Source organism: Rosa rugosa, chromosome 1, assembly GCF_958449725.1.
Source record: "Rosa rugosa chromosome 1, drRosRugo1.1, whole genome shotgun sequence".
NCBI lineage: Eukaryota > Viridiplantae > Streptophyta > Magnoliopsida > Rosales > Rosaceae > Rosa > Rosa rugosa.
In genome coordinates, this window is record NC_084820.1 from 1,363,437 (window position 1) to 1,377,792 (window position 14,356).

Consider the following 14,356-nt stretch of genomic DNA (forward strand, 5'->3'; position numbering starts at 1 on the left):
GAAAACAGTAAATTTCAACAGTCAAACACTAAACTCACACAACTAGTACACTGCTCACAGGGCTACAAAAACATCTACAATTATACAATACATTCTAAACAAAGAGGATAGAAGAGGATGACTACCTTTGGAGCTTCTGGCATGATGTTTCAGTGTGTGTTTGAAGGAAGCCTATCAATGCAGGACACAGAAATTGAGCGAAGACCATACCATAAAAACTGCAATTGTGCACTGCACAAGTCAAAGAGGGGTGCTTGTAGCGATGCCTGTCCTCAACAAAGGAACATTTCCTTCCCCAAGAAACAATCATGGACTGATGGATCATTGTGCATGTCAGCAAAAACTTCCAAATCCTCCACCCCTCCTGGCACCACATCCATGTCCATCGGAAATATAGAAAGTCTTAATGGTGTCCAATCCTTGTCTCACAGATGATAGATAGAGGTTTGATACAACTGAGGCTGAGTTAGAAGAAAAAGGTCAGGAACTGAGAAGCAATTTTGAATTTTTCATTTCTCTTAACCTGGAGCCCCAGCACTAGTCCTCAAGATAAAAGTTAATTTTGAGAAACTGGTCCTTGTGAGCTAACTTCTTCTAGCTTCATCCATGTAAATTATACTGAGTTTTCTGTAGAGATTATTGTCACATTACTTAAATACAACTGAAGCTTCAAACAGCAGACTTATACAACCTGAGAGTCTCTCTGTCTGAGTTCATAATTGCATATGCCCTTCTCTTCCCCATTCTACCAATTCTTGGCGGGTACATTCTACAATTTACTTTGTTAACATCATTTCAGTACTAGCATAACTGCAAATAACTTTTTATTAAAAAACAAATCTAGTATGCTCTGCATTTGGCGAAGTTGTCCAGGTCAAAATCAAGAGTAAATAGTGTCACATTGCACAACAAATAAATAGAAACTTCATAGGCAATTTAAGACTTTTATGAACAAAATGCATGCAGCAATTGTTGAAATTTTCTTGGCAAAATTTATATTTGTATATAGATATAACAAGGAAAGGAGTTTCTTTCTTCTCCAAATAGTTTAGTTTGATAAAGAAGAACTGCTAACTACAAAGAAGATCGATGGTAGCAATTGATGCTTTGCTGTAGCATTCTGATGAAAAGTGCCCATTTTTCCTTTCTCTCTTCTTAAGACTCAGAAACCATCAAAATGTATCAGGTAGAGAGTTTCCTGATGACTCGTTTCACAGAGGTTTTATTATTATTTATTTTCCCCTTTTCCATTTTCCAACGAAAGAGACAGAGAGAGGACAATGGTAAGAGCCAAGAGGTAAGAGAAGATGAAAATCATGTTAAAAGAAAGAAAAAAAATTGACCTTAAAGTTTGCGCCGCAGTTGGAGGTAATGGGGTTTACAAGCTATAAACCCTAAAACAGATAAATTTGTAGTCCACCAGAGAATATGAAAAAACTCTCAATTTGATTGATAATAATATGAAAGATAGCAGTCTGCAGCTATTTAAGGTTGCTTATATACTATAAAACAAATCCTAGAGCAACTAACAATCAATCCTAAAAGCCCACGGATTAAATTAAAACAAATCCAAAACTAACTAGAAAACCTAAAAAGCTGTAAAAATAAAAAAATGAGATTTTGAGGCCCGAAACGACCTCAAAAGCCTAAAAAAGCCCATACGTCGTGGCAAAGCAATAAGTTTGACTCTTGGCGTTGTTCGCTTCTTGGAAAAGTATAATAATTAGCATTCTGATTTGCAGTGTTCTTGTTTTACCATTTGCTCGATCAATCTGTCCTCAATCCTTTCAGCCAAACGCTCTACATCAATTTGTTATTAACAGAATATGCATAGAGAACTACCATTGAACACCATATTATATGTCCTCCTAAATCAGTATAAGGTCTTATAAGTGAATTAAGTAACATAGTGATGCTTGCTAAAAACAAAAGAGAGAGGACAATTAATATGCTAAAACCGAGATTGGTAACAAGGTTAGTTAATTAAAAGACGTTATTGTACGTGGTCCACGTGGAGAAAGCTAGGCTAAAACCCCCACAAATATTACAATGATGGCTAAATGCTAAACCAAGACAACCTATTTGTCTTCACTTACTCTCCCTCTCTTAACGTTTTGAGAAGCTGAGTTTCTCAAGAAAAACCAATCGTTGTTGCATAACTACCTTGACAAGACAACATGAAGATTAAGAAAAGCAAAAAGAATAGTCTTATTGCTTGAACCACCATAAGAAACTTCTTTTGAGTTTCCTTTTCATATATGCGAGTGTGTCTATCAAATCTTTCAATTCTTATTATCAATACTAAATGCCAAAGCTTAATAAAATTCTCTGAAAAATTCAAAGCTCCTCTAACTTGAGCATGAATGAGAACCGAGACAAACAAAATAATGGTAAAAACTATAGATCAATCCTCTAAAAACTATGTAAATGGAAGCAGCAAACCATACTGCATTTTGACGTGAGAGATTAGCTAGTGTCTTTTCCTAGAATAACAAGGAATGATACTTGGGGTAGTTAGTTTCATAGAGTTAACCGCCAAGCCTTCCTAGAAACAATTCTCTAACTACCTAGTGCATTAATATATGCTGTTATTAAAACCCCACAAATACTTAGAGTCCAAAGCCAAGCCATAAAACAAAAAGGCCAAACAGTTCTCAATCACTACCCTCCCTCTGAAAAGTATTAGAGCCCTAGAGAGAAACGCTTCTTGTTTTATTCTTCTTTCCACTTAATTTGGCAAGAACCCCAAACCATACAAAATTGACTTGTCTCGAGTTTTAACAAGAATACGTAGGAGAAATGGCACGAAACTCTTTCTTGATTTCTCCTATACCTCATCTATCATACTTTAATCCCCAACTGTATATAAACGCTTAAACAGCAGAATAAAGTTTCAACACAGTCAAACATCTATACCGCTCCTCATTGCTTCAGACAAACACGTACAAATAGAACATATTTACTCTAAAGAGAAGAACAGAAGATAATGGCTACTTTGGGGATTTCTGGTATGATGTTTCAGTGTGTGTTTGAAGGAAGTCTATCTATGCAGGACACCGAAATTGAGCGACGGCCATACCATAAGAACTGCAATTGTGCGCTGCACAGGTCCATGGGTGATGCTTGCTCCAATGCTTGTCCTCAACAAAGGAACATTTCCTTCCCCAAGAAACAGTCATGGGCCGACAGTTCCTTATGCATTGCAATAGCTTCAAAGTTCTCTTCTCAGCATTCCTTTCTGGCCAACACATCCACGTCCAACGGAATGAAACAGAGAAAGTGTGAATGACGTTCGATCAGTGCTTGTCACATAGACAATAGATAGAGGCTTGATATGGACACATGGTTACGGGTGAGTTAGATGAAAAAGGTTAGGAACCGAGAAGCAATTTTGATTTTTTTATTTCTCTTATTCTGGTGTCCCAGTACTAGTACTCGAGATCAATTCATTTTGAGTAATTTTACTTGTGGGCTTATTTTCTCTACCTTCATCCATGTATTCTACCAAATTCCTGTAAACACTGTCACATTCTGAAGCTGCACAGAAAAGGCTTATGATCATATCAGTACTAATAGTGTTTGACTCTAGAAGTCATTAATTAGCATTTGAGCGAGCAAATTTTTTATTTATTCAAACCAAAATCTAACTTCCTTCAAATTTGCCAAGATAGAATCGAGCGTTACACGGGAAAAAACATGTATTCCAAAGGCAGTAAAGTACACTGTACATGTAATATGGACAAAATGCAGGCAGCAGTTTAAATTTTCAATGCAATTTATGATTTTATATGGCCATAGGAAAAACAAGAGAAAGATCAAAAAAGGGGGGTTTCATTTTCTTTTCCTCGAAATGTTTTGGTTTGAATAACAAAAAATGGCAACTAACTACGCTACAAAGAAGATTGATGTAAAGAACCGCTCTCTCAGAGACATTGATATCATCAGTAGCTAGGTTCTCCTGATGAAATGGTACGTTGATATATTATTTAAACTTATTTATTTTTCAATAGAAGGCGCTGAAAGAGGTAAGAGAAGATGAAAACGACGTAAAACAAAGTGAAGACAAAAGACTAAAAATGATTTAGATTTCTAATTTGGAAACCATTTTATGTATACTTTCCTTTTCCATGTTTATATGATCTGAAAAACTGAAACAGAGATAAAGGTAATGTAAAAATACCATCTCTGTTTTCTCCACAGAAAGCTAGGTTATGCAATCTAATTGGCCGGTATACTTCTTTGGCATTAATTCCAATCATTTAGAATTTCTTTCCACTGAAAGTTCAAAAATCACAGACCCTATCAGCCTGAATCATCAAATGGTAAATTAGCGATTTGGTCAACTCTAGGAACAGGAACAAATGGTAATTCTAGTGAAGGCACCATCAATTCAACACTCTGTTTTCCATGTTCTGTTTGCTTAAGAAACTCAATTGAGAACTATGAATATTATCTAAATAATAAAATTCAAAAATCCACCCTACTGAGTATAAGTGGAGATATATCAGTTGTATGAAACACTACGAAATCCTACTGCTTCATGCATAGAGAACTTGGGGGTGGTGATACAAGCCACAATGCATTCAATCAGATGGGCAAGAAGGTCAACAGCTTTCAAAACCCCCAGAATGAAATCCCAATGCACTGAGTCGTAGGCTTTCTTCAGATCCATATATTTTGATGGCATCGTAGTACAAAATGCCAAAGTTCAACCAAAATCTCTGACAAATCAATGTTGCAAAACTTGATGCTAAATTATAACAGAAAGGGTATGCGAGAACCATCAATCAGAATTTAGACAAACAAAATAGGGTGAGAGTTTAGGTCCCTCTTCTTGAAACTAGGCTGTGACTTGTGAATATTGATATAATTCTTTTTGTTTTGTTTCCACAAGACTGAATAGTGTACCTTTTACTTGCTTCCCACAAAAGCAATGCTAGAGCCAAAACTTTGTTAGTTACTTGGTTAGTTACATAGAACCAACCGCCAAGATGCATATATAATAATGAAATGAGCATCCTTGTCCCTTCAAACTAGAACTAGTTAGGTAAATAACACCTCTGTGTATCAATCCATGCTAAAGCCAAAAACCCGACTAATTCTAAGTACTAAAGCCAAACATAACTAAAACTAAGTAATATTTTGCTTCTCTCTCCCCCTGTGGAAAAGTTTCCCTAGAACAAAACGTTTGTTTTATTTAGTCTTTTTTCCACTTTGGCAGGAAAACTGTACCAACTTAACTTGTCTCGAGTGAAACAAGAGTATGTGGGAGAAATGGCACAAATTAGTTTCTTGATTTCTCCTACAAGCCATTTATCATATATCGATCCCCTTCTCTATATAAATGTTTTAGAAAGCACACACAAGTTTCAACACACTCAAACACTCCATAGAAACATAAGTACTCTACTGCTCACTCATCACTTCACACAAATACGACAGTTTTTAAACAACAGAGAAGAGAATGACTACCTTGCGAGTTTCCGGTTTAATGTTTCAGTGTGTATTTGAAGGAAGCCTGTCAATGAAGGACACAGAAATTGAGCGAAGGCCATACCATAAAAACTGCAACTGTGCACTGCACAAGTCCAAGGGCAGTGCTTGCTCGAATTCTTGTTCTCAGCAAAGGAGCATTTCGTTCCCCACGAAAAAGTCATGGACAGATAGCTCCTTTTGCTTAGCCACAGATTCTAAATCTTCTAAGCATTCTGTTCCCAGCAACACGTTTACATCCACCAATGAGAACAGAGAAAGCGTGGATGCGGTTCATTGCTTGTACCACAGACAATAGACAGATACTTTGATATGATTACGTCTGAGTTAGAAGCAAAAGGTCAGGTTCTGAGAAGCAATTTTAAAGTTTTCGTTTCTCTAATTCTTGCGGCCCAGCACCAGTGCTTGAGATAAATTAATTTTGAGGATTGGTGCTTGTGAGTTGATTTACTGTAGCTTCATCCATGTAAATGCTGAGTTCCTGTAAAGTGTAAACACCGTCACATTTCATTAGTACATCTGAAGCTGCAAAACAACAGACTTATACAATCTCAGTCTTTCTAAGTTCATAAATGCATAGCATTCTTTCCTCATTCAATTTTCTTAATTTGGTCATGTTTACAACCTACTTGTTTACATCATTTCAGTACAAACGTATTTGAGCAAAGGAACAATTACTTTTTAAACAAACATGACACTTTCTAAATAGAGTTTCATTTTCTTTTCCTCCAACGATTTTAGTTTGATTAACAAGAATTGCTCTCTCTCTCTCTCTCTCTCACTCTCTCTCTCTCTCTCTCTCTCTCTCTCTCTCTCTCTCTCTCTCTCTCTCTCTCTCTCTCTCTCAGAAACATAGATGCAATCGAATGTAGTTGGTAGGTGTTCTTGAAAGATAGTTTAGTTTTTAGTAGAGAGAGATAGAGAGAGAGGGAACAGAAGATGAAAACGACACACACAAAATAATAAAAGTAAAAATTAAAACAAATTAAAAACGATTTTGAATTGTTTTTGGTCTTATTGGTAATCCCAAAGGAGAAAATCTTATGCTCCAGCTTAGACACAAGAACAAATTCACATGTCTCCCTTGGCAAAGACGTACTTAAAAAATAAAAAAAAAACCGGAGGATTTGACTGACAATATTGGCCTCAATACATTACAGCATTTCTGATTACTGAAAAAACTCAGACCAGAATGGAATTCAATCTGTCCTATCCTCTGTCAGAACAGTAGCAAAATCTGGAAACAGAATGAACCTCAGCAATCAACTAGATAATTCAAACCACAATGCACAGAAAAAGATCCAATGTGTCTTCCAGCTACCTAATCAACTCGAACACCGCAGGTTTTTTTAATTCAGCACTAGGCAAAGATATGTCGCCAACAAAGTGGGGAATTTGAATGCAGAAAACCCTTGGACACGCAAAAATATCAATCTTCATGCACATGATATCCCCACAGAATGCGTTTTAATTATTATTTTTTTTCTTATTATATATTGCAACTCTGTTCTGAAACAGAGAGAAAGCTTATGTAAAAATAGCATCCTACTGTCCCTCTCAGTACTTGGTGAAAAAAGGATGATATATACATGTATTGGAGCAACCACTAGCTAGGCACTGACTGGACTCACAGGAAAAGCTAATATAGTCTCCACATTCTTCTTACATTTCTCATATATATTCGATCTCTACCCTTTTATAATCTGACCTTCAAAAAAAGTACAACAAAAGGATGTTTCTTATCAAACAACAAACTTCAGTTTTGCTTATAAACTATGCTTGTTTGAAACAGAGCTCCATCAACAAAGCCCCGGAACACTTTCTTTTAATATATGCTTTTTGGGTCAGAATTAACTTATTTGAGAACTGAGACAAATGAGTTTAATCAAGTCCGAAAGTCAACCTTAGTGACAAATGGGGAAACATCAGTTTATGAACTGCTAGAAAGACACTCGCTGATTCACATACGAGTGCTAGAAGTAAATGTCACATTTAAACAAATTCTCAGCTTCAAAGTTCACACAACTGATGCTATAAGGGTATCCAATCAAAGAAGCAAGAAATGAGATCTGAAACAAACAAAACAATGGTAATAACTAAACACCCATCAGCTCAAAACTAAGTAGTGAAAACTAATAATATAATCAAAGCACTAAACCACATTATGTTTCCTCTTGCGCCCTTTACTTGTATCACCATAATGTGATGCTAGAGCCAAAAGACAAAACCTTTGTTAGTTAAGGAGCCTAGACTGAATCGCCAAGCTTCCATAATAAACAAATGAGCATCCCTTCTATTTAAGTTAGGTAAATAACGTCTTTGCGTATCTGTCAATGCTTAAAGCCAAAAACCCTCACTAATACTTAGAAACTAAAGCCAAGCTCCAACCTTTAAGCCAAGTCGACTCCTTTTCTTCTTCTTCTTCTTCTTCTCTCTGTGCGCCATAGAGAAAAACGCTTTGTTTTAATCAATCTTGTTGTTTTAATCTGTGTCTTGATTTCTCCCACACTAATTTTATCATACATTGTTTCCCTTTTCTATATAATAGCCTAAGAAACCATGCAAAAGCTTCAAACTTTCAACAACATAGTAAAAACTCAAAAACACACAGACACAAACAGGCTGCAGGTGCTGCATACAAAGAGAGCACGTAAGAGATCAAATGAGTGCCTTGGGAGTGGCAATGAGGATGTTTGAAGGAAGTCTTTTGCATGTGCTCCGGCCCTACCACAAAAATTGCAACTGTGCTCTCCACAAGTCCAATGCCGGTTGTTGCTCCAATGCCAGCCGTCGAAACATCTCCTTCCCAATCAAACAGTCATGGACAGACAGACGGCTCTCTGCGCATATCAGCAAACACCAAATTCTCTTCCTCCTCTCGGCAATCGGCATTCTCTTCTCGCCGGAGACACAGAAAAATGAGGCTCATTTCAGACGCTTTTTGATACTATTAAGATTTGAGCTAGAACAAAAAGGTTAGGAAATGAGAATCAATTTTATAATCTGGTTTTCTCTTATTCTGGTGCTCCAGGCCTCCAGTACTGGTACTCAAAAAGCTCATTGCTTTCTGAGTAACTGGTGCTTGTGGGGACTTGTTTCTTCTAGCCTGTAAATTCTTCTCATCTTTTTTGGTCATGTAAGTAAAACATTGTTACGTTTCTTCATCAAATACCAACTGAATCTCTATAGCCATTACTATTTGATGCCGAGCAGTTGAAAATTAGTGTAGAGTTTGGCAACATTATTGAAAAAAAAAAAAAAATGGAAATTTCATATGCCATTTTCATATCAGGGACAAATGCAAGCACAAATGTATAATTATTCTAGGAAAAAGTCTCAATCTTGTGCAAAAATATATTCTAGTTTGATGAATGAACAAGCTAGCTAGAATTGATCACTACTCACTACACTACAAACAAGATCGTTAATTGATATGAAAGCTACCCTGAAGGCTAATTCGGACTTTTCAAGTACAAACAAGAAATGAAAATAAATTTAAATTTATATAAAGGGATTTTAATTTTAATTTTTTGGGGATCGACGATTATTACTACGGTAGCCCAAAAAGGGAAGCCGACCTGAGATATTCTTTTAAAAAGACTCAGATCGTCGTCGTCGTTAAATTTCAGGGCTCAATTCCCGCCCTTAATTTTGTTTCAGGGCTCCAAAGGTTCAATCTTTATTGTAATTGTAAAATGTGCGTCCAATACGTACTGGGTTTCCATTAATTTTGGGTTCCCCAGTAAAATTCCATCCTCTCAAAAGTCAAAACCATGGAACCCGAAGAGGGCCCCACCGCCATCGTCCCCTTCATCCCCACCGCCGCCTCCGCCATTGTCGCCGTCACCGCCGCAGAATCCGCCGTCGTCACCGTCGCAGCCAACCCACCGTGTCCAACCAACGACTCGGACCCCGATCAATCGGCGGTGACCGGCGGCGGCGGCCTCGCCGAGGATCATCTCAAACAAAAGCAGGTGAAAATTTTGCATACTTTTTTATTAATTTCAGTGTAAAGTTTTTTACTTTCGGTAAATGTAGCCTCCCTTATGGAATTTTCTATTCAAGAAAAATTGTCATTGCTTATTTTTTTCATACTAAGGAGAAGAAGTAGTTTCTAAATGAGACTTGATTGTCATGTAATTCTGTTTTACTGTTTCTGTACAAATAGATAGATGTGGTTGCGGGTAAGAAGAGGCCCCGTAAGGAGACTAAGTGCACGTCAGTGGGTAAGAAGAGACCCCGGAAGGGGACAAAGTCCATGACTGCTCAGACTGCTGACATTAGTACTCAGCACATTGTTCATCAGAGGAGGGCTCGCGGAACTCAGGCCGAAAATGAGGAGGTCACAGAAGTGACTGCATCTTCAACTGGTACTGGTATGTTGAAGTGTGTGCTATAGTTGGTTCAAATCCTGTTATAATTGGAGATAAGTGCACATAAGCTTTTATGAGTTGCACATTCGTAATTTTTTTTAAGTCAAGACTGTTATAGTAATGAAACTTGAAGCATTGGAAGTGCAAGAGTGAGTAATGAGTAAAAAGTATCGATGGGATATCATATTAGTAAAGGAAACATGATAGTAAAAGAAATTTTCATGAGAGACACTACAAAGGGAAAAAGAAACTGGAAAGAGAGTATATGATGTTTTGTTTGGTGACTGAGTTAGCATTACAGTAAAAGACATGATTACATATGCAACTAGTTTGCAAGCTTATTATTATTAGTACTGACTATGTCTCTCTATACAGGTTCAACACAATCAGATGATGTAGTGCCAATAACAAAAGAAAGCAAAAAGAGGAAGAATGGGCCTGGAAAACGAGGACCATCCACAGGCTCTAAAGCTGAGCAAATTAGGAAAAGAACAGGGAATAGGATTGCTGTCAATCTTGATCGTGAGCATGGAAGGCCGACTGATAAAGGGGTTTCAAGCCTTTTGTCTAATGAGTGTGGGAAGATTGTCAGGGAGAAGTGCCCAATGGTGCATGAAACGTGGACAAAGATTTCCAGGGACGTGAAACATAACCTCAGAAAGGAGGTTGAAGTGAGTGTTCTATTATTCCTTTTGGTTATCATGTGGTTTTATGTTTTTTCATTTATTATAAAGTTGTACTATAACTAAATTTTTAAGGTGATGTTTTAGGTGAACTTTGAAGTTGATGTACAGCGCCCATCAATTATACATTACTTGAATAAGGTTATGGGTAAGGTGTACAGGGAGTTTAAGTGCGAGTTGCACAAGCACTACAAAAAGATGAGGTCCCTTGAAGAGGCACTTGATAAACCCCCCAAGGCAATGATAGCTAGAAACGATCCAGATCAGTGGAAGTGTTTGTGTAAACATTTCTCAGAGGAAAAGTTTAAGGTATGATAATGTTAATAACTTTAAAAGTATACTAGCCTTTAAGATTGTAAATTATGGTTATATATCATCAGTTCTCCTATAAAGCTTTTCAAAATTTTTAACTTGTTGCAGAGGAAAAGTGAAACCAATGCGAAAAATCGAGCTGGAAAGGAGTATGAGCACTGTGGAGGTTCTCGTCCTCATGGTCTATATTTTCAAGATAAAGTTCAGGTAAATTTCAAATAATTATAGCTAACTCCCCTGCACGGTTTTACGTGGCAGTTGAACAAGATTTATGAACATCCTTTGAGTAGGCTTAGTTGGTTCAAAGTTAAATTTTTCTTTTTTTTGGTTGAACTTAGGAGGGTTCAAAGTTTCCCGCAATCGAGACCTTCAGAGTGACTCATCTCAAAAAGGGGAGTAATGAATGGATCAGTAACAAAGCGCAAGAACAATATGTATGTTTGAAATTTCATTACTCATTTATCCTATTACACGTTATTGATGAAAAGTCAGCAAATGTGAATGTCTGCATATCAAACATTATTGATATTTCAGCCTTAACAAAACTTTATTGTGTCTGCTTGTTTAAACATGTTCGTTAACTATTTTGAAGGATAAGATGATTCTGAAAGAGGAGGCCTATCTACAAGGCTTGGCAGAGAAGCATCCAGATATTCCAATCAAAGAGTTGCCAATATCCCCTGAGGTCGGGATTGAGATTTTAAAGGAGGTACTTGGTGTGAAACCCAAACAACCAGTTCGTGGATTGGGCAGCTTTTGGGTAAACGAGACATCAACCTCCAGCATTATAGAGGAACTGGAGGAAGTTTATGCTGAACTTGAGAGGGAGAGGGCAATTCGGGCTAAAATTCAAGGAATGTTGAATAATGCCTATGAACGACTTAGTCAGCTTGATCCTAATTTTGAAGCGCCACAGCTTCACCTGGTTGATCCTAATATTGAAGCGCCCCAGCTTGACCTGAATGGTGATGAGAAGCATCAAACTCAATAGTGTTTCTCCAAGACATTCATATGCTTGTATATTTTGTGACTGTCTATGGCATTTTTTAAAAACACTTGATCGGCTTCATGACTAAATGATCACTTCCAAGGCTAGAATTGTTAGCTTCCACTCTTGCTGTTTCATTGTGTCGATAATAGTCCACGAATAAATAGGCACCTCCCATAATATATAAAAACAAACAAGGGTATACACTTCGCTATCCAGAAATAAAATAAAACGAGACTCATTTTTGCAAACAAATGATTCTTCGATAAAATAGACGTACTTATGCTTTGTCAGTAAAAAAACTTCGCTAAAACATAACACACATTTGTTGACGGTATAGTTCGTGGTCGGCATAATAATATAAAGTGACATACCTTCATTGTTTGAGAATGGTAGGAGTTGGAAAAAAGTTTTTGTGAAAAAGCAAAAGTTAAAGCACCATGTGCGTGTGTGTTCCTAAGAAATTATTGAGGGGAGCCTTGTACTTGAATTCAGTAACAGAAATACAGAATCGTGTGTGTGTGTCTTCCTAAGAAATTACTAAGGGGAGCCATGTACTTGAATTCAGAAACAGAACCATAAACAAGAGGAAGAGGACACCATGCTAAAATCAATCTCGCTGCAGAAACAGTCAACTGAGTACAACATTAAACAATAAAATTGGTAACAAGGTTAGTTAAAAGACGTTATTTTGGAGTAATCTATGCTGAACCAAGCCAATCTACCGTCCTGGATCCTCTCTCTTATTGCCTTGTTATATAACTAACTTGACAAGACCTCCTGAAAACAAAATCAACTAGAACAAATCCTTTTGTAAGAATAACCATGGCGAAAAACTTCTCTCGAGTTCACCGGGGTAACAAACACCAACAAAAATTCTACTCTTGTTTACTCCCACACTTCCGTGAAGAAACATCCTCCTCCTTCTATATAAAGCCTGTAATAAATCAAGCAAGTTCACGCAGTTTCTTGTCACTTGAACATAGAGATAGAAAGAGAAAATATGGCAACTAAGATGATGCTTCAGTGTGTCTTAGAAGGAAGCATATCAGTGCATGACATGGAGGTTGAGCATAGGCCATACCACCGTAATTGCAGCTGTGCAATGCACAAGGTGAAGGGCAGTTGCTCCAACGACGCTTGCTCTCATCAGTCGAATATTTCGTTCCCCAGGAAACAGCCTCAATCTTGTTGCAGGCTCAACACTACGGAACAAAGAAGACTGAGTGCACCATTTCATGCAAAGTACACAAACATACATAGCTCAGGCTGCTCAGCACAGCACAGCAAGAAGAAAAGAGGTCAGGAACTGAGAAGCTTGCTATCTTTTGTTCTTATATTTTCCTCTAACCAGATTAAAAATTTTGGTCACCCATTTACATTGATAATGAAAGCTTTTATCTCTTCAGAGGGAACCGTGGAACCAAAGCATGTCATATCTACCTGACAGAAAGCTTGGAGCAAGATGATTTTCTTAGTGGCCTGTATAGTTTCTTCTAGGCCAGATAAAAGGAGAAAAGAAACTAAAATAAAAATTTCATCGCATGTCAAACCTGTCAATACTCATTGTTATCATATTCTCCCATGCCATAATAAAACCATTGGCAGAGCATGATTTTTATGACATGTTCCAAATGACTGGCTCGCAAAAACATTGAATTTTATAGGTTTTGTGATTTTCTCGGTTTTCCAACTTTGGAAAATTGTAAATGATTACCGTTCGGACTTTGATATATACCATCTTTCTATATCTCACCTTTTTTTTTATGCCATCCAGCGTTCCAGACTGTTGAAGGTGTCTTCTCTTCATAATGTCACCATTTTGCAAATGACTATCCTCTAATTTTGTCCTAAAGATTATAAGCCGATATAACTCCTATGATGGAAGCAGAGCAAGCTCACCAACTTCTCAACTTCAATTCATTCTTGTTTCAGTAGTTTTCGACACGCTGTGTGGTTAAATCCGAGGGTAAGGTAAACCAAATGTGATCGGCCTCAAGGCTAGAGTTTGGCTGCTCTGGCATTTTTACTCTTTTGTGGAACCTAAAGCTGTTCTATGGATTCAACCAGGTCGCTAAGAGAATATTGAAGCACAGCAACTCCAACTTGCTTTGTTGTATATCAGCAACAACCTCTTCTTAATTTCATTCTTGTTTTAGTGCTTCCTTGAATTTATGGGTGAAGATGAGGAAGGCTAGTTTAATTTTCTGCTTCTTTCACCACATTTTAACTAAATGGTAAATTTTCAGATTACCTCGGCCACATTAACAACAAACTCATGAATTCCTCGGCAGGTCTGAATTATTACCTTTAATCTGATTCTATTCCCAACTTCTGCATATTACTGGGTGTAATTAGTTCAAGTTTCACCATTTTACCCGATTAATTATCAGAATACTGATTCTGTTCCAAACCACTACTACATTACATATTACTCGGTTCTGACAAGTTCAAGTTTTACCATCAACGGTGAATTTTACACAATCAAAGATTCAAACTTAAACTTC

At 37.2% G+C, this 14,356-nt stretch overlaps 1 protein-coding gene across 1 annotated transcript; it reads left to right on the top strand.

The window, feature by feature from the left end:
• The first annotated feature begins 9,030 nt into the window (after nucleotides 1–9,030).
• Nucleotides 9,031–11,972, top strand: LOC133726925 (uncharacterized). Its single transcript, XM_062154566.1, has 7 exons — nucleotides 9,031–9,467; nucleotides 9,662–9,869; nucleotides 10,242–10,537; nucleotides 10,637–10,858; nucleotides 10,970–11,068; nucleotides 11,200–11,295; nucleotides 11,454–11,972. Exons 1-7 carry the CDS (start codon nucleotides 9,267–9,269, stop codon nucleotides 11,850–11,852), a joined length of 1,521 nt encoding a protein of 506 aa, XP_062010550.1. The 5' UTR covers nucleotides 9,031–9,266; the 3' UTR covers nucleotides 11,853–11,972.
• Nucleotides 11,973–14,356: the final 2,384 nt, after the last annotated feature.